Here is a 20,495-nt window from a genome sequence, read left to right as displayed (position 1 = left end):
GACTTCCTATAGAACAATCTCTGTAGAATAATTGAACATTGCTTGAGGAACCAACCAAGGAGAAAAAACATTCAATTCAAGAAAAAATAAAGATTGAATACAGGCAGAATAGATTTTTTTTTTTTTCAATAGCATGGAACTTTTACAACATAAATATAAATACATAAATTTAAATTCAAGCCTGTATCCGTATAGATATGAAGAATAAAATGAGTCAAAAAGAAAATGTGGTCCCAGTTCAAAAAGGGTGCAATATGGTTTTTTAATACCTTATTTCTGAAACTTATTTAAATATTCATTTTTTTAATTGTTACCGTTGTTTTGATTTTTTTTTTTTTAAACACCAGCCAATATTATAGGAATTTCCTTGACAGTCTGTAGATGCAAGAACAGATTTTCCTTAAGACAGAAAAGTAAATTCAAATTGCAGCCAAAAAATAAGATACAAAAGATAAAAAGCCTCATGATTCCTGAGAATCACTTTAATTGCTTTGGTATGGAGATTCACTTGTTAGTTCTCTGAGACAATATAAAATACCAAGTTATATTAAAATACTGAAGTATGTAATGTATAGGTTCTGAACTTTGATCTTAACGTTCCAGTTGATACACATACTTTAATATCAATTTTGTTACCAGTGTTCTTCAATATTTCTATGAAATTAAATTGAAAGTAAATAAATGCATTAGAGAAACATTCGGGCTTTAAAGGTCATCATTCAAAAGACAAACCTCACAAAAATTTATGATAGCACATTGTAAACTAGAGAAAGGAAAAGTGTATAATTCCATTCTCACTGCTCAAAGAGTTAACTCATTTTTCATTAATTCTGCAGTGACTATCTTGTGTCCAGAAGGATTAACTAGATCAAGAAATGCAAGTGTGTTAATTTAGTTAGATCTATAGCATTCAGAAAGTTTAAGCAAAAGCTTCTGCTTTGTAAACATTGTAGGAGTCTAGAAAGGTGGCAAGTATCTATTTTTTATACAATGCACATCTAATAAGTGATAGATTAGGTTTGTTCTGTAATGTGCCTAATGAATAAATGGCAAATATGAATGCTGAGATGAAAGCATGAAAATAGAGAAAGAAAATTGATGAATAATAGAGCAATAAGGGGAAAAAATACTCACTGAACGTTCTCACAACAATAGGGCCACAAAGAAACTCAGAGGGCTGGAGCACCTTTCCTATGCAAAGGTTGAAGGAATTGGGTCTGTTTAGCTTGGGGAAGAGAAGATTCTGGGGAATTAGCAGCCATCTGGTATTGGAGGGGAGCTTATAAGAAGGAGAGAAACAGACAGGGACAATGGGGGAATGGTTTTAACCTTAAAAAAAGGGATATTTAGGTTAGATGTTTGGAAGAAATTTTTAATCAGAGGGTGGTGAGGTGCTGGCACAGCTGCCTAGGGAAGCTGTGGTGCCCCATCCCTGGAGGTGATCAAGGCCATGTTTGATGGGGCTCTGGGCAGCTGAGCTGGTGGAGGGGCAGCCGTATTCATGGCAGGTGATTGGAAGTAGGTGAACTTTAAGGTCCCTTCCCACCTAAATCTTTCTATGATTCTATGAATAGAGAAGATGTTCAGCACAATGGCCTGCTTATCACATGCCTTTTCTTGTAAATTCTCATATTACTAGCCATGAGAGATTCTTCCAGAAATCTCTCCTTAAACAATAGCAGAGAACACAATTAAATGACAGACTTTTATCCAACGGTAGTTATGGGCATATTATGCTATTTCCCAAATACTTCCAATAGGTAATTTCATAGTACAGGGAAGGAAATCTAAACAGAAAATTAGTCCTGGATCTCAACATCAGAGGTGTCACAAATTACAAGGCAACTCATAACTGTTGCTGTACTTCTTCTACTTAAAAATACTGGTAGTAGTCGAGCAAGACTTATGTTTCAACTCCAAGTACTCATAACTCTTTTTCCTTGGCGCTTTTTTGGTGTTGCTCTGGGTGTTTGCACACTCCTGCATTTTCTGTGACACACATGAACTGAGTTTGAGCACTCAGAGCTTCTCGGTGAGCAGCTCCCAAGGAGCGTTTCCTTTCCTGGCATTAAGCTTCTCTGATCTCTACCCTCAGATGAGATTATCTACAGCATCACAACTAGGTCTAGAGATGTCAGAAGCATTAAGGAGAAAGACTGCTGGTAGCTACTCTTGAGAAGTTACAGGGGAGCAACTTCTTCCATCAAAAATGATATTGCAGTAAGGGATCTTCAATAGCCAGCAGCAGGCAGCAGTATTTCTACCAGGGTTTTATGGCTCTTTGTGAGAGTGGCACATTTGGTTTTGATCATGCATCTGAAAAAAGTCAGAAAGAGCAGTAGGCCTGAACACAGCGAAAGTTTCAGCGGTGAGCAAGAAAACTTGATTCAATCTTCTCTATAAAGACACACAAACTTGGCTTAACCTCTACATTAAGCCAATGTGATAACATCTTATTGTAGCTTCTCCAGAATCAGAATCTCACTTAGAGACAATTGGCAGAGCATACAGTATTCTCACAGCAACTGTTATAAATGATGCAGTGTAGGTACAAGGATGTGGAAAGTTTAGAGGGAACCTGTGCCTGAAACACTTCTTTCTGCCAAGGGTAAACTTGTGCAAGAATTTGCTATGGCTTTTGCCACAAAATGTTACAGTTTATTACCAGAATGTCTTCACTGATAAAAAGTCTTTTAGATAAAGAAGTTCAGACAATATATTGATGTTAGGAAATATAATACAGTTCCCTTTGTAACAATATTCTGCCACACAAGACAATGTAAGATTTAGTGGCAGAGCCTGTTATGATGAAGTAGCCACAAAACCAATATTTCATCTTAAGGAAAGATAAATCTTTGGTGTCTTTTTAAGCAAACCTATCCTGCCACTCTAAAAACAGGTAGTCTAGTTAGAGGTTCAAAGGAATACTTACTCATTTTGGGGCTACATGGAGGCCATGTGGTTTCCTTGGTTAGAAAGGTGTTTCTTTTGAAGATTTCAGGGACATATCTGTTTACTTTCTGTTTAAAGCTGTTGCCATGGGGATCTATGTACCTCTCATATCTCAACTGCTACTAGTAATAAAACAACAGCTAGGGGCAGACTGTTAACTGAATAAGGTTATAACAGACAGTACTAGAAAACACTGGGGTTGTTGCAGTGATGATCTGTATGGGAACTATTGATCACGTCCTGAATCTCTGATTGACCACCCGAGGCAAGCAATGAGTCAGCCATGGGAGCACAGGTGAAGGCAATTCATCTGTGCTACCAGAAGGGGTGGAGCCTGGCTCCACCTCTCCTAGACCCATTTAAGTGCTGATTGCCACCACAGAAGGATCTCCTTCTGGAGATTGCTCCTTGTGGAGTTTTACTGTGAGCTTACAACATCTGTGAGTATTTCCATTTATTTTGATTATTTTTCCACTGAGATAATCTTACTAAGCCTAACCTCTGTATACCTATTGATTGTACACTCACTGATTGTACATGATCCAAAGAAATACTGCAATGAAAAAGTAGTAAAACATAATTGTTTATAATCAATGACAATAGCATTACTCTAAGATAAGTAATGGACAGTGGATATTGGGTTGAACTGAAATTATGGCTAGTGAAAATTTTGTCAAAAGATAGCATTTTGGAAATTATTTACCACCTGTTGACCTGCTTTGACAAATCATCTTCAGAAAATTTTCCTTGGTCAGCCTGATGTCAATACCTTGCACTGAGAGGAAGATTCTCTTAACATGGATCAAATCTTAACCATTTAACCTCATCTTTCTAGCTCTCAGAGTTAAATTTCACATATCTATAATGAAAAAAATAATTGCATACTTAACAATATTTGAAAAGTTAAACACTTTTCCAGTTTCATCACAGAAGAGAAAATGGAAAGATTAAAAAGCTTAAGACATTGTTTTCCCTTAATACACTGTACAGACTTTCGACACGGAGGTGAAATTGAACTTGTTACATTCTTCAGTAGTTGATTCTAGCAATTTCAAAATGATCTGTCAGTTCTCCATCATCCATAATACATTTTACACTTGCCTCGTTTCTCCCTCTCTCTCTTTCCTTCTTTTTCTCTTCTCTTCAAACACTTTTGGGACCATACGCATTACAATTTAAGTGTAGTGTTAACAGTTTTAAACTTCCTGGTCTTATATTTGCTAACTTAACAGTTTCCTCCCATCCCACAAAATGAATAAATAAAATGTATAATTTCCAATTCAGATGGAAGGTAGACTAGATGATAGTAACAGGTCTGCTAGAATACAGACTTAGCTTGCTTTCCCTCAACTACATATACAACTTTGTTCCAGTAGAGGCTACCCATGAGCTTTGGACACCATTAAAATGAAAACTTCAAAAGATGAGAAAAGATTTTTCTCTTACAATTTTACAAATGTTTCAAACAGGAAACAAGCATCCCATGCAAAGCACAAAATGAAATTGAAACCTGAAAAAGGGAAGAGGGGAGGGAAAAATAAATGAAAGCATTATCTACTTTCATCTTTCTTAGTTTACCCACTCACCCCTTGCATGGTAAATTATTGACGATGAATTTATCAGCCACCTTTCATTACTAAATATTGTTACAGAAAATTTGAATAATTCCCAATTTTCCTTTTCGATATCAGGATTTATAATCATCAGAAGTATCTTTGCCTCAGTTTCTGAAGCACAAAGATGTTGATGCTACCAGCGATTATCTGCTGATGGAAAACATATGTGTGCTCATCACAGACAGAAGAGAGATCCTGCAAGAGAGATAAATACTATCAGCACATCACATTTTCCATTCATGGTTACCCTTCAAGACTCTGGTATGCCTGCCTCAAAGGCTGTATCAAATTGGACTCTGAAACAGTTTCCCTTCTATATACCAAAAAAAGATCATGTGATAGAGAATTGAGCTTTCTGCATTCTGGTGCTCTGAAGCATTACATGATGGAGGAAAATGGAAAGGTTTCCTTGTTGCTTAGTATTGTGCTTAAAACTAGTAGATAACCAATAAATGCTCTTCAGAATGGTTAGTAATGCTGTGAATTTTATGGAGAGAAGAAACGTTTGTATTTTTATTGATTCAAATAGTTTTAGGCTTGCCAGAGCGGGCAGTTATGCATGAGGGTTCTTCCATTACACTGAAATACTTTCATAATGAAACTCCAGTCCCTCTTTCCATCTGAAGATGCTCTAGCAACTGGCTGTTGCTAGACGCATGGGTCGCAGTAACTTCCATTTTGTTGATTGTGTCTGTGAATGAAAGTTGTAGTGGGTAGTGGGTGCTTCTGCTGAACTCAGCCACATTGGACTAGATTGCTCCCAGATTGCCTGGGCCCTTAAAGGGATTATTTTACACCGAAAGAGTCTTAGATTAGAAAGATAGTGAAGTGTTTGAAAAGAATTAGCCAAGCCAGGACTTTTGCATTTCTACTGCCGTTTATTACCTGAATAAACTCAGAAGAGTTTTGAAAAACTCTCCTTTTGGGTCTTGTTTTTAAGTTTTGTCCCTATTGCACTGTGGTAGACTGGGAAAATTAAGCCTAAATACTTTTTAACTCACTGAGGATTAACTCACATGAAAACTGTTTATTTCAAACAGGAAATTTAAGAGAGTGAAAAGGAATTGTGCTAAAGAAAGGTAAACTTTCACCACAATCAAAACAGATTAAAACGATTTTATAAAAGGTAATATTTTATGCAATGCAATGCAAGACGTCTTGTGTTTTTAGGAGTGGTTTAAATGTAATGTTAAATGTTTATACTGGCCACCAAAAATGTTTCCTCGCAGATCTCAGGGTATCACTTCCAACAAATCTGTTCTTTGTATTTACGTTTTACATTTTCTCACTTCCCTTTTAATGTTAAAAGAAAAACCAATGTCTTCTAACCTTAAAATATAAGGAAGCAAAGTAAAAAGAGTGAGTTTTATCTCTCCAATCACTGCTGGTAAAGCATTTTCAATGTTTATTTCACAGTATAACACATAAAATGTTTTCTGTTTAATGTAAGACCCAACTATTTTACAGTTTTATCTCACATGTAAGAATCTGAATTACCTCCTGTTTGATTGTTTGTTTCCCAGATTGCTACTGGCTTCTCCACAGGGATAGAAGACAGTAATTTAGTTGCTTTATTATTAACACCTGTGGTTTTTCCTGAGCATATGCTATGTTCATAAGAAAGCCATATTAATTTTCAGGTCCTTACTTTCAAGAGGGTACTGTATGTTAGATGACGGTGGAAGATTGCCAGCACTGGAAAATCTTCATAATATTTATTAAGGGAAAAAGAAAAAGATAAAGTCTGACTGTGGTAGCACAAACTTTCATGAATCACACTGCTAATATAATCCAATTATGAGTTAACTTTATTCTCCAACATTAAAGCTTTTTTTTTTTTTCCTCGATTTTTAATCTTCCTCAAAGGAATTAACAGAAAGTTATTGTTATAAGCTCCAGCTTCTGGATATATGTACAGATATCTGAAGTTTTATGCTGAAGTTTTACTGTGCCCCCAGGACACTCATTTATGTAATTATTTTAAATACTTTTCACTTTTAAGAGTGGAATCTGGAACTCTAGCTCGTCAAAAAACTAGTCAGTTTTCTTCTTCATTTCCTCATGATATCTGGAAAGAAGGAAAAAAGCAGACAAAAAGAAAAAAAAAAAAACAATTACGTGAATTACAAGGAGTCAAGAAGCCCCAAGGGGGAGGAAGTGGATATTTATTCAACTGTTGAAATTACATTTTTGGATCTTCATAAAATAGTGTATAATTAATGACAATACAGCTTACTAGTTTACAGATAAGTCAAAATAAAGTATCCAAATGTTATTAATTTCACAATTTTTTGTTACTGATGACAGTACTATTATAAGGAATTGAAGCCTTCAGTCTCTTACAGTAAACAAGCCTCATCAGATAGTTTCATTTGTGCAAGTGTCAAAAACAAAACAAAAAAAACAACCAAACATGCTCACAAGAAGCATCCTGTCTGGGAGTGGTAGGCTATGTACCACTTATCTAAAGACACTGAATATATGTGAGTCGGTGGTTTTACACTTATCTTTAGGAAGTTTTCTTCTTTCTTCTCTGTTTATTCTCTGTTTAATATTTCCTTACTCTTCCTTTCCTCGAGTTTTCTATTCCTATGTGTGAAATATAGTTTCTGTAGAGATAGAAGTTCATTGCTTGATGTGTCAGTAAAATATATATTACAGTAATGAATGTAAATGGGATTTAAAAGGCATCAGCATCATGCTCTCCAAGTTGAAGTGATTGTCTTGTTCAATACTAGTCCAGCATCACTGACATAAGTACCAGAGCAACTAGTTGTTCTTCAAGGTACAATTATATTTCAGACTTACATCCTCCCCCACAGGTTTGTGAAGTTAACAGCTTATAAACCAAGATCTGTGTAAAAATCTGTGGCTTCATCACTGAACTGATTTCTCAGTGGGAATAGGAAAATCACATAGGTTTTTTCTTTACAGTAGCTGCCTTTAAATAGCTGTGATTTTAAAGTTTCAATATCGATCTATACAGGATAAAATTATTCAGTGTTCAATGGAAAAGAGAGAAAAGGAAATGTGGAGAGAGAGATGAAGATGAAGAGCCAAGAGATGTTTAAACTCTATAATAGCTTGATTTATACTGCACACTGTGTTGCTTTCTGAAATGCAGAATTCTACCTTGCTATGATGAGGAAGATTTGCAGCTTTCCATTTCTTATGCAAGCTCTGTACAGTATCAGGAAAAAAATATTTTTATTATAGCATTTTTTTAAAATTGGTTGAGACTTGGTCATGCGCATTAAGACTCTGAACATGTGTGAAGGACTGGTATGAAGTTATAGCTAAATCTCAAAAGCACATACGTGATTAGAGAAACTATGGAATTTTCGCATTTGGGTATATCCAGGACCAGAACACTGAGCTTCTGTATTGACTTTGGCAAAAGTATTTTGATATATTAGGTAAGGCTGCATGAAGCCTGCCAGAATTTAATGTTACTATCCTGCTTGGGTTGTTTGTTAAGCATTTTACTCATATTTGGATCCCTCCATGCAAAATTCAAGAAAAGAAATCCCAGGAAGAATAAGTCATATATACTGTAGACTCCCCTCAGCAGATCAAAAGAAATATCCTATAGACTTGAATGGATAATCTAGCCACGCCTCCTTTGCTTATACTGGCAGGTCAAACAGTCTCAAGATTTTTCCACTCATACATTAAGAATATAGAACCCTCCGGAATTTGAAAGAACATTTCATTGCAAAGTTAAAACCATCTCTGTATATGGACACACCCAGGAGAACAGGGAAGTACTAGCAGGCTCCACATTCCTATACACGGAAAGTCTCAAATTCCTGATCTCCAACTATTCAGATTAATCCAAAAGTTTAATATAGCTATCTTCCCCTGATGACCTGTGTTATAAAAGTCTTTAGCTTTTTATTTATTAGAAACATATTATATTATAGTCTGAGATTAGCTGACTTCATACACAACTGGCTCTAAATTCAACTTGCAAGCTGCAGATCCACTACTGATATACACTGTTGTCAATTTCAACCATACATTCTTATTAAGAGGAACTATGCAGAAAATCTTGTTGCCAAAGTCCAACCAAAAAGATTAATAACTTTTTCAACACATAGTGGTTAATAAAGAGATATGTGAAAATATTCTGAAAGGAAAATATAGTTGCATTTTATTTTTTTGGCTATAAGGATTAGGAACAGTTAAATAATTAACCTAAGCTAGTAGTTTTGGTCAAATGAGCCCAAATACTCTTTCCATGTTTCTCTTGTAATTCATCCATCTCATTTCTCTCCTAATTGTGACTGTGGGGTGCCATTCAAGTATTTGCTTTTAGTGTGAATTTCATTTTTGCTCCTGTTTTATTCTGGTAACTACTAGAAGGGATCCTGCATTGTCTCTAACTTTCCAATAGGCTAAACAATGCTTTTCTACGCAGAAACCCAGCAGGAGTTTACGTATCTTCTACTATTTGGGCAAACGGCAGATTTTCTCTCAGGCTTTCAGGAGTCATTGGACTTAAAGTAGCTTCTGCCTGTTTGTCTGTGCTTGTTCTCTCCCATCTTGTACAACTGATCAGAAAACACAGAGAAATCCTGAAGTCATATGCACTATTCTCATGTTGTTCTGGATACAGGTCTGTCCCATTTTATCTGGAGGTCCGCCATCTCCCCAGAGGATCTGCTCTGCTACGCTTACCATTAGGAAGTTTTCTATAATGTTTCTGGATGAAATTTATGCTGAATAAGACTAAATGATAAATTGTAAACTAGATGCAAGTTACCCTATTTGTTTAAGGCATGCTAAGGAGATGCTTGCTTTAAGCAGCTGTATATTGTACAGTAGCTACCTTGGAGTAATAGTTGAATTACAAGGCATAAGTTTTTCTTTCCAAACAGCTATATTCATCTGCATTTTTATAGACATTCATAAAATGCTTGATTGCTTTTCAAAGATAAATACTTCCAAATAGGGATTGGTGAAAAGCCATTACTCTTTGAAATTGTTTACTTCTGCCCACATGTTATCTGTTTTCATTGCTTCAGTAGAAATTGGCACAAAATTTATTTTCTCATCTCTTTGTGATGCCATTATAAATTTTTAAAACAGATTGCATATTTGTTTCCCATTTAGAATATGCCACTCCTCCATACTACAACCATAGAGCAGTGACACAGACATGCAGTTACACTCTTAATTCTCCCATTTAACATAGTGAAAATGACACTGCTGACAGAGAAGCTACAGCCTACTAGATAAATCCATTCATATTTTTCTAGTCCTGTAGGACAATAATCAATCAGCTGGAATCTAGGCCTTTTAAAAATGTATTGTCTCTATTATAGTCCTAAAACTAATCATCATTTCTGCAGATAATTAAAAAGATATTTTTAGATAAATTTATATGTTCCCTGACATTATAGCTCAAACTGGCAATAAGAAAAAACACAGGACTGACAGAAGTCTAAATGTGATTGTTCTTACTTGTTGTTATATCTCTGATATTTTAATAGAGCTGATTCTTATTTTTATCTCCATGAGGTGGTCTTGGAGAAGGTCTACACTTCAGTCTTCCAATTTATATTAAAGTTATACACTACTTTCTAGAGGAGGAGGTTAGAAGGTCATTGTCCATTTATTAACTTGTTTTAAGTTTCAGAGCTTAAAATTCTTCCCAGACAGCTACTTACTGTTCAGGAAATATATAAAAATATTTAAAAATTCATCTCTTCGCAGTGCTAGAGAGTAAATTCACTTTTTTTTTTTTTTTTTTTTTTTTTTTTTTTACAAAGACATTTTAATAGTTCCTATTGTATGTCATAAAGTAAAATTTTTAGATTTGATCTTATTTAAGTTCTTCATTATTTCAAATCTTTCACCATGTTTTCTTGATGTTTCACTCACATAAATTCTGTGCAGTAAGTACAAAAGTCTTCTCGTTTGTCTTCATGAAAGTGCTTATGCCACAAACACATCGCTCCTACCCACTCTTTTTGAAGTATCATTAAGTATCAGCACTGTGGAGGAGTAGTCCTATATCTGTAATTAAGTCAGAAGAGCAGAAGAGAAGGAACTTGATTTTAATGCTTCATAAAATGGTTTTAAGAAATCTTAAGTATCATCTTGAAAAAAAAAAAAAAAGAAAATAGAAAAAAAAAGGAGGTAGCTTTATGCTCAGAATAGAAATGAAGACATAGTCTTTCATAGTGAGTGAGAATGATTAGTCATTGCAGCAGTTAACCACTGAATTTGCAGATGCTCTTCTCGAAGCTGTCAAGTCAAAACTGGATATTTCCATGGAAGTTATCCTTAATCAAATCCAGGCATTCAGATCAGTAGGCAGGAGAGAGGAATGAAACCAAGATTTAATAAAACCCGGGGTAATGGTGTGGGATAAAATTTAATGTGAGCTGCAAGGAAGTTAGCTGATCTCATGGTCTTAAGTGAATTGCAAAGGTATATGTTAGGACAGAAACCACATCGCCGCCTTTTACACTTTGAGGGTTTTGGCAGCTAATGTTCATGTATGCTGGACTGCATGGTGATTAGTAGACATTCAGTACCACTTCAGCAAAGAGAAATAATATTTATTATGAAATATTTTTGCAGTATGTTATTTTTCTAGCTACAAAGATAGAGCAACGTCACATTCATGTATCTGGTGCTAGTGGCATAAACAGGGCTTTAAGGGCATTACAGGGAGGTGTCTATTGAAAACTTTGCTGTATTACATCATCACTGCCATTAACAATATATATATATGTTTTGTTAAGGTGGGCAGCTTTGACCAAACTCACCACATATAACCGATTCTCCTCCTCTGAGCTGTCTGAAGAAAAATCTCAGAATGGAAAAACAGTCACACTAGAGTTAAGTTTGAAACTACAATATTAGAAGTTGATCTGTTGCAATGTCCAGGATGTGCAATGGCAGAAAGGGAAATAAGTGAGTAAAACCACAAGAACCTCCCCCTAGAAACAAGGTTAAAAACATGTTTTTTGGAGAACTTTAATTTTCAGCTAGGTGTTTGCAGCTGTGCTATTTGGAGTCTCATCTGAGATTTTAAAACCAGTCAATTAGCAATCCCAAAAAAAGAGATGAGGATTGGCATATTGTTTATGATATCTTATCTTGTTAACACTACAGGTAAGTAGATCTTTTGCTGTTGTTTTGTTAACTTTCTAAAAAGAAAAAAGAAAAAAACAAAAACAAAAAGAAACCCTACCAAAAGCTTTTATTCCAGAATTCTTCAAAACTAAAGTAATCAAGAAAGGTAATACTTATATTTAATTAGGGATGAAAGTGCCAAAAATAAAATTTGTATCAATTTTTTGTATGATATGATGAAAATGCATGAGATATTAATGATTAAGCTGAGAATGGTTTTCACTGGGTTTTGGAATGTTGCTATGAGTGTGATGCAGGAAATTTTTTAAGATATTTGCTTTATACTTAAATGAAGAAAGTACTCAGAAAGGTCCTGTACACCTATGGGTTAATTACATTTTAAAATGGGTTTCATGTCAGATCTCAGAAAACCAAATCCCTTTAAAGTACAACACATGTTCTTTTTGAACATACATTTCTTACATGTCTTATAATGATAAAAATTCTAGTAAATATAACATATAAAACAAAGGTATTCAACTATTTTAAAACATTATTTTTTCTGATTTAAAACCATTTGTTGTGTTTTGTAATTACTTTCCAATTTTTTATACTCAGTATAAAAATTCATACATATATATTTGCATATGACAAATTGCTTCATTTCAAAGCAGTTCCATAAATATAACATAATTTATAATGGAAATCTGATTTCACCTTCTCAGAATGAAAATGACTCAGTTCACAGAATTTTAACATATTTCTCTGAACATGAGAAATATTTTTACATTAGATGCTATTTTTACATTAGATGAGAAAATAATTTTTTTTGTATCTGTTTAAATCTTTATTATGGCGTTAAAATCAAGCTTTTCTTTAACTTATTTCTGTTAACTGACTACAAAGGGAGAATAGGGTTAAGTGTTGGAGTTTCAACGTAATTATTTAAAGTTAAAATAACTGACTTTGAAGCAGACTTGTTATTACTAGTTAAAATTTTGAATAATTTAGGATGAGACTCAAATGGAGAAAAGGTTTAGTCATGTAAGTTGCTAGAAATTGTGAGGTGTCACTGCTAGCTGATCAAATATGGGTATCAAGTGGGTATCTGATATGGGTATTCTGTTATTCACAAAAATTTCCCAGTGTTCATCCTTATGGATCCAGAGGATTATCAGACGGCTGGAGCACCTTTCTCTTGCAGAAAGGCTGAGGGAGATGGGCTTGTTTAGTCTGGAGAAGTCTCCAGGGAAACCTCACTGTGGCCTTTCAAGACATAAAGAGAGCTTACAAAAAGATGAAGATTTTTTACCAGGGGCCTCTTGTGTCAGGTCAAGGGGAAACGATTTTACTCTGAAAGAAGGTAGTCCTAATTGAAGAAACATTTTGTGATAAGGGTGATGAACAAGCACTGGATGCTTAGAGAAACTGTGCATGTCCTATACCTGGAAGCATGCAAAGTCAGGCTGGATGGGGTCCTGGACAGCCTGATCTGGAGGGTGGCAGCCCTGCCCACAGCACATGGATGGAACTAGATATCTTCCAACCCTCTGGCAGAGGGAGTAATTAAATGTATTATCAGCTTAACCTTCAGAATTCTTTCCATTTAATACCTGTTCATTACAATCTAACTTTAACTAATAAGTGGTTTTTTGTTGTTGTTGGATTGTTCTTTTTTTTTTTTTTCTTTTTGTACTTTACCTGCTCATGGCTCAGTAATAGATGTGTTCAGGCATACTTCCTGTCCTTTACCTCATTGTTGTCTGCACAACAGATATATACTAGAAATCATTCTCAAAATATCCATTATTCTATGGATAGAATCTTCCATAAAGAAGATCTTCCAGAATCTTCCTCATCCTTCTGCTTTAGTTCCATATGGTTATTTTATTTGCACACAGTACTCACATAAAATTTTATAAAGAATTAAAAAAAATAAAATTAAAAACCAGCAAAGGACCTAGATATGATGTTAAGAATTAATGAAGCTGAAAAATTATGGAAATTCAAGACTTGTATTGACATGGCATAGAAACAAAACTTTTGGCATTGTACAGAAAATATGAGAAGTGGTGCATGTGGGTAAACTTGAATATTCTTCTATTTATTTTAATACAAGAATACAGTATATTACTGCACAACTTTTTACTGCTGTATTCATTTCATTTTTGATTTGTACTTCATTTAGTCATAATTTCATTTCCTTGTTTGTAATTATTCCTGCACAAAACAAGTTGCAATCAAATATTTAAATAACAATGTATTGGACTAAGAAGAATATTACTAGAACATTAACCTTAATAAATGTGACAATTAATTAATTATTAATTACAGCTAGCAGTGGGCCAGAGCTCTTGGTTTTGCAATACCCCACAGATGCCAGTGTGCTCCTTAACTCCACTGTGTGGATGCTATGTGTCTTTGAATACCCCAAGGAGGAGAATGAGGAGCCAGTTGTGTACTGGAGGAAGGGCCCCAGCTGTGACAACCAGCAGAGTCTTCGGTCAAGTTCAGGAGCAGGAAGGCCACGCGTACACATTATCAAGGACATATTCAGGGGATTCTCTATCTTAAAACTGAGCAATGTTGACAAGAATGACAGCAACTCATATTTCTGTGATGTGATACTAACCCAGAAAACCCATGGCAAATGTGGAAATGGAACCAAGCTGACAGTGCACGGTAAGAGGTATCTGATAGTCAAAGCAATTGTATTAATGGATGCAAAGTGAGTTAAATATTCCATCAGTTTTACTGATTTCTGTTCTACCACTCAGTGCTGTGAAAAGAAGGATGGGGAAAAAGCAATCTACAGTCATGATCTGAGAATCTGACTGTGGGCAATAAAACATTGATTCAATAATTAATACATATTATATACATAAAACATTTTGTGTATTATAGTATTTGGGTTAATCTTCTGTATTATTATATACATTATATATTTAGAATACGAAATATTTTTTTCTCAGTATTATCCACAAACATTTACTGAGACTTTGCTCCATACAAAAATAAAAATCCGTGACATTCACTTTTCATTGTTTTCCTCAGTCCTTGTGTGCCAGCATTATTGTTTTGAAGTATGCAATCTGTTCTTTAACCTCCAGGTTCTGAAAAATTAATAGTAAATTAAGAAATGTGGGTGATTTTATGAAGTGTATGTGAGAGTAGAGATATGCAGGAGCACGAGATTCTCTCCATATAATTGTAAAATTATTTTCAGCACTTTATAACTCTTCTCCTAGCCTCAATTTATATAAACAATTTCTGTAATCCTGAAGGGGACAATTACCTCAGTGTCTGAGGTAAATAATTCTGGAGGAGGCAAGTTTTTTGCTTGTAACTTGCAGGCATATCTGATTAGTGCATGCTAAAGGCTACAAAGCATCTCTCTGTTACTAGATTTCACTTCATATATAATAATTTCCCAATGCAGTTCTTCTGAATCCCTAAAGAAAAACAGCTCCTTCTAACTTTATATACCATACCATATGTTTAATTTATTTATTAAAAAAACCCAAAACATATTTTTCATCATAACTTAAGTATGTGCAATATAATAAAGATGTTTTTGGATCTATCACCTGTGAAATTTGTTTACTATTCATTTTATAATTAGCTCAGAGCAGTTTAAAAAATTCATCACTGAAGTAGAAAGAAGACAATAGTTCCTTCATGAGAAGTATAACCTTTCAGTCCAGAAAAAAAGAGAAATGTGATAAAGACAACTGTGCTGACTAGTCAGTCTTCACTAATCCTTCAGATTAAATCGTATCAGAAAAGCAACTATTTCTTAATTTTTCAAATACTTAATTTTCTTCCTCTTCTTTTCAGATTTCACGTGCAAAAACTGTGTAAGATCAGAACCCACCTGGTGGTGTTGGTTCCTTCTTCTCGGATACACTCTCTTTGTCACCACAGTTATCATAGCTTTTGGTGTAAGTAACAACTTCAGAAATAAATACTACAGACCTAAAGATGGGTGGCATCTTTTAATGGAAAGATACTATAAGTAAATGAAAGAAAGATGGTCATGCAGCTATGGCAAAGTAAAAAGTCTGTCTCTTTTCTGTTAACCAAAGATTTAGAGGTAGAATCTCCTGTATTTGGATATTTGAGGATATGACCATAAAAGAAAGCTCTGGCAGTGGAGATACTTAGAAAAGTAAAAGCTACCATTTTCAAAGCTTGCTGAAGAAGCTATTCTTGATGTTGCTGAATGTTACCAAGTTTTTATTTTCACCTGGAAATGAAAGATAATTTAGAAAAAAATAATTTCTTAAATGATTTGCAGTTCAAAACACATCCTGCTTCCTCCATACTTTTGGGCTCCAGCTCCTAATTTCATGTGCTCCACCAGGCATACATTAATGTCTGCTTATTTTACACGTGTTTCAGCCAACCAAACAGTTACGCCAGGGCTTTATGCCTTCTCCCACCCACCAGTTGGGATGGGTCCCCACCTGGCATTTCCTCAGCCAGCTTTGACAACTAGAAAATACTTTCCAAGAGAAGAAAATATTTTTTGATACAAAATTGTCTAAGCCCAGAGTGATTTCTTATACTTCCCATGATACTTCAGAAATCTTTTCTCTTTCCTACTTGTGGATCTCTTCCCTATCTCATATCATGTTAATCAACCTCTTCTTATGGATCCAAAAACTAAAAAGAAAGCTTTCAAACAATAGTTCCATTTTGGTCATATTTAGGAATATACTTTATGTGAAGGAAACCATTTGGAAGGAAATGAAGCTGAGCTGTGCCATAACATGATGCAAATTAGAATCTCAGTCTCTGAAGGCATGGGCAGTACTAAAATGGGCTCTACTTATAATTACAAGGTCCTTAATTGCAAACGTATAAGATAGTAACTTAAGAGACCTAAAAAGTTCCTTGTTCATCACCAGTAACCTCTCCCATCAAAAACCAATATTTTAGAGTTCCTCAGAAGTTAAGAGCTGCAGGCTAAATTGGACCAAGAGGCAATAGGTAACTAATTTAACAGGTTCTCAGCTTGTACAGTTAAAAGGGCCATTTAAGTGTTACTGAAACTAGAGTTATAGCAACAGCTCCCTCTCTGCTGATTTTGTTATTAAAAGATTCAGCACCATTGACAAGTTACAAGACCTACAGACACTTATGGTATCTGATTGCCCTTCTGGGTCAAGTAAAGTACGGGTTTTGTTTTCCTTAGAAACAAGTTGTTAAGTGTTGTTACTTCAAAACCACATCAAAATCAGAAATGTTCACACAATTCAGGCAGTAAACAAACAAAATTTGCTAAGATACAATAGCAGTAAAGTCTGCCAAAATGCACTTCTGCATCTGAATATGCAAAAACAGCCAAATAAATCTTTCCTAAAATGAGTCACTGTGAGTACAATCAGTAGTAGCAAAATATACCAGGTCTGGCAGGGATGACTTTCACTGAAAAAACTCAATGAAGAATTGAGTTTATACAGTGCTGTGTTTTGGATTTGTGGTTAAAGGTATTGATAGCATACCAATATACTGAACAGCATTTGCATGGCATCATCAAGTTATTTTCCATTTCTCAGTTTGCTTCCTCAAATTGGTGGCTGAGGATGATCAAGTGGCTGGGAGTGAATACAACCAGGATGACTGGCCACAGCTGACCAAAGGGGATATTACACCACATAACATTGTGTTCATCAAGAAAATCAGGGGTAGAGGAAGAACAAAGGGTTTTTGTTGGCTAAAAAGATGACCATTGCTCTCTGACTGGCTTTGCATTGGTCAGCTGGAGGGAGGTGGTGAGTGATTTCCCTTGCTTCATTTAGGACTTTTTGGTTGTTTATTTTCTTCCTCATTCCTTCACCTATCAAACTGCCCTTGCATTGACCCGGGAGATTTCTCATTTTTGTTCTTCTTGTCCTCTCCCATCCTGCTGGGGAGGGGAAGGTGAGTGAGCAGCTTCATGAGTGTTTGGCTGCTGGCCAGGGTCAAGGCAGCACAGCAGCTAAAGAGAAAGACACTGACATTTTTGAAGTCAGGGAGTCTATAATTTCTTACAGGTCATTTCTTCACTACATGACAAATGTGCCATACCATGAAAATGTGTATAGTGTCAAAATCAGAGTGTGAAATAATGAAAGAGGTACTAGATCACTCAAAAGTCCCTTGGCTTTTTGACACTTCTAGGCCACTACTTAAATTTGGTGTGTCAGGGTTGGCTGAGCACTTCAGGTACCTTCTGGAAGGAGCTGCTATCTCAGGAAGAAGTCACACTTGTCTTTTCTTAGCTTAAATTTCTCTTGTATTTCTCCTTACTTTTGTCAAATTTTCTTTCTGTGCTTCAAAATCAAGACTAGGGCATAACAATGTGCTATTCCCATGTAACATGCATGAAAATTGTACATATTTTATGTGGAAGCCATTAGAGCTGTCAGTTATGGATTCTCCCCAAAAGAAGATATCTATCCCATCAACTCTCCAGAATGATCACTTAAGCTACATAAGAATACAGGACGAATATTAAAAAAAAAAACCACAAACCTCTTTCACCCTAACCAAGTTGTTTGTTTAAATAAAATAAAAGCTTTTACGCACCTTAAAAGATAGTACCATGCATTGAAGAAATATTAAATGAAAATACTGATATAAAGTCAGACTCACATTCTACTTCTTGAATACAGTGAGAATTACCCTTATGCCACTACCTGTAAAAATCAGTTCTTCAGTATTTTATTGAGACTGTGATATGCAACCTTACGAACAATTCAGAATAAATACTCATCACTACGTTAGTGAAGTAAGGAATGTATTCTCTGAAAAATGAGGTATCTAGTGGAAAAAAAACAAATTAATAGCTTAACAATATATTTTTTGGAATATTGCAACAGATTCATCACTGCTGTAAAAAGTGGAAGAATGATTCAAGAAATACAGATAGCAGCACTACCCTGCCAAGTGAATGGATTTATGAGAAGCCACCCAAACCAGTTAATAATGGGTCTAACCAAGAATATGAAGATATGTCACTAATAAGAACTTTCAGTCACATTGAAAGGAAAGTGATATGAAAAACAAGCCTCACAGTTGTAACTGTAATGCTATGAGCATGTGAATGATGTGTACTATTTCAGGATACAGAAGAAACATACACACAAGTCATTTTGTGAACTTGGAATCTTCTTTGTTCAAGATGTTTTCATCTATTCATGTATTTACTTCAAAACTAATGAAATCAATTCTCTATGCAGCTACAAATGCAATGATATTTAGAGTGCACAGCTACCACAAAAACAGTGATAAAGCTATTAATATATTAATATTTCAATGCCAAGAAAGCTGATCATGCATGCTGATATATTTCTTTTTCCATTTCAAACTCAAGGACATGTAGAATTTTGTTTTTATCTGAGTTAAGACAGCTTTGCTTCATCAAAGCAACGGCAAATTCTGTATTACAGTACCTGTCTGTTGCTGAGATAAATTTAAAAAAAAGATTTTGTCATAGAGGAGTTTCTCCTGATGTACTGCCTGACCTTATTTCCAGCTCCTTATCCTGCCCTCATATTTATACATCCCTGCAACTACTTCTACTTTTGGCTGTGTAGCCAGCTGTGCTACTGATATAGTGCACATTTGTACATGCCTCTCTCAAAAGAATGAAAATACTGAATATGTTTTTAATAGTTACAATTTCTGAAGAAAACATAATAATTACTGATGAAGAGCTTGACTTTGTTGTTCTTCTTCTGGCATATCTAACACAGCGTAAGCTATTTGGATTAAAAATATCTTCAAAAGTTGTTTTAAAGTACTTAGGATGCTTTTAGAGTCCATGTAAACAGCAACAATAGAATTAAACTTCATAGAAAGAGCTTACCATAATTTGCATAATAATTAAGTGCTCAGAGAAAGTTGTGCCTTGGAATAGTTATGTACATGTGACTTGAGAGAAGTTAATACTTTAACAAACTCTATTTGAGTTATTGAATTTTTCTTTTTTCCACAAATGATTAAATATTATAAGCTGAGTACTGTGTATCAAGATTTGTTTTTTTTTTTTAACACTGAAAATATAATTATGAAAGGAAAATGTTCATAGGCTAAAACGCCAGAGATTACAGCCTTATACACTATGAATATAAAACAAAGAGTAAGCTCTTTTTTACTCAAGGGGGCAATAAGTCATAGTTAATATTCAAGACTGTACATTATGATGTAGATGCACACTGCTAGTGAAGTTCAGCTTTATCAGTAGAGCTTTATCAGTAAAGCTTTATCAGTACTGCATTCTTCTAAATTATTTGCCTGTTCTGCAAGTAAAAATACTAATTAAAACAGTTTTAAAAACTGATATTGGACTCGTTTTCTTGAAAGCACTTCTGATTCACTTAGAGACAGTTAAGTATTACTTCCAGGACAGACAAACAATGCTTGTGTATTTGGAGAGGCGGAGAGCAGTCATGAAGTCATGAAAAAATCAAAAAAATGTCTTAAATTTGAATAGCAGGAACTAAATAATGGTCTCCCTCACTCTCCTCTACTCAAACTGGGTTCTGAGTGCATCTTCAGTCATAGATATTCAGGTTTCCAGATTCGGAAATTTAAACTCTAATTTGGGATGAAAATATGTAAATTTCCAGAGAAACTAGTTTCTCAGATGCACCTCAGACTTCCTATTTTAAAAATCTTTAAAAAAAAAAAAAAAAATTGTTGATTATAAAACATGACCAACCTCTTCTATTTAAAGTTTTTTTTTAATTTTATTTTTATGTTTTTAATTACCTTAAATATTAAGGGATCTTTTATATATCTTAACATGTAGCTTTAGAGAAGATCCTATATGAGGTGTGAAATCCACCT

At 34.8% G+C, this 20,495-nt stretch overlaps 1 protein-coding gene across 4 annotated transcripts; it reads left to right on the top strand.

The window, feature by feature from the left end:
• Positions 1 to 2,827: 2,827 nt before the first annotated feature.
• On the top strand, positions 2,828 to 19,661 carry LOC128071709 (uncharacterized). 4 transcript variants are annotated; one of them, XM_052664696.1, is made up of 5 exons: positions 2,828 to 3,392; positions 4,644 to 4,829; positions 13,992 to 14,346; positions 15,495 to 15,598; positions 18,524 to 19,661. In XM_052664696.1, exons 2-5 carry the CDS (start codon positions 4,733 to 4,735, stop codon positions 18,538 to 18,540), a joined length of 573 nt encoding a protein of 190 aa, XP_052520656.1. In that variant the 5' UTR covers positions 2,828 to 3,392; positions 4,644 to 4,732; the 3' UTR covers positions 18,541 to 19,661. The 4 variants fall into 4 exon arrangements, with proteins under 4 accessions (XP_052520656.1, XP_052520654.1, XP_052520657.1 ...); XM_052664694.1 differs by having other exon boundaries at positions 2,850 to 3,392; positions 13,992 to 14,339; XM_052664697.1 differs by lacking the exon at positions 4,644 to 4,829 and having other exon boundaries at positions 2,859 to 3,392; positions 13,992 to 14,339.
• The last annotated feature ends 834 nt before the right edge of the window (positions 19,662 to 20,495 follow it).

The sequence above is a fragment of the Tympanuchus pallidicinctus genome, unplaced genomic scaffold (assembly GCF_026119805.1).
Source record: "Tympanuchus pallidicinctus isolate F22 unplaced genomic scaffold, pur_lepc_1.0 scaffold6, whole genome shotgun sequence".
Classification (NCBI taxonomy): Eukaryota; Metazoa; Chordata; class Aves; order Galliformes; family Phasianidae; genus Tympanuchus; species Tympanuchus pallidicinctus.
Note: the sequence above shows the minus strand (reverse complement) of the source record. Positions and strands in the feature narration are given on the sequence as shown.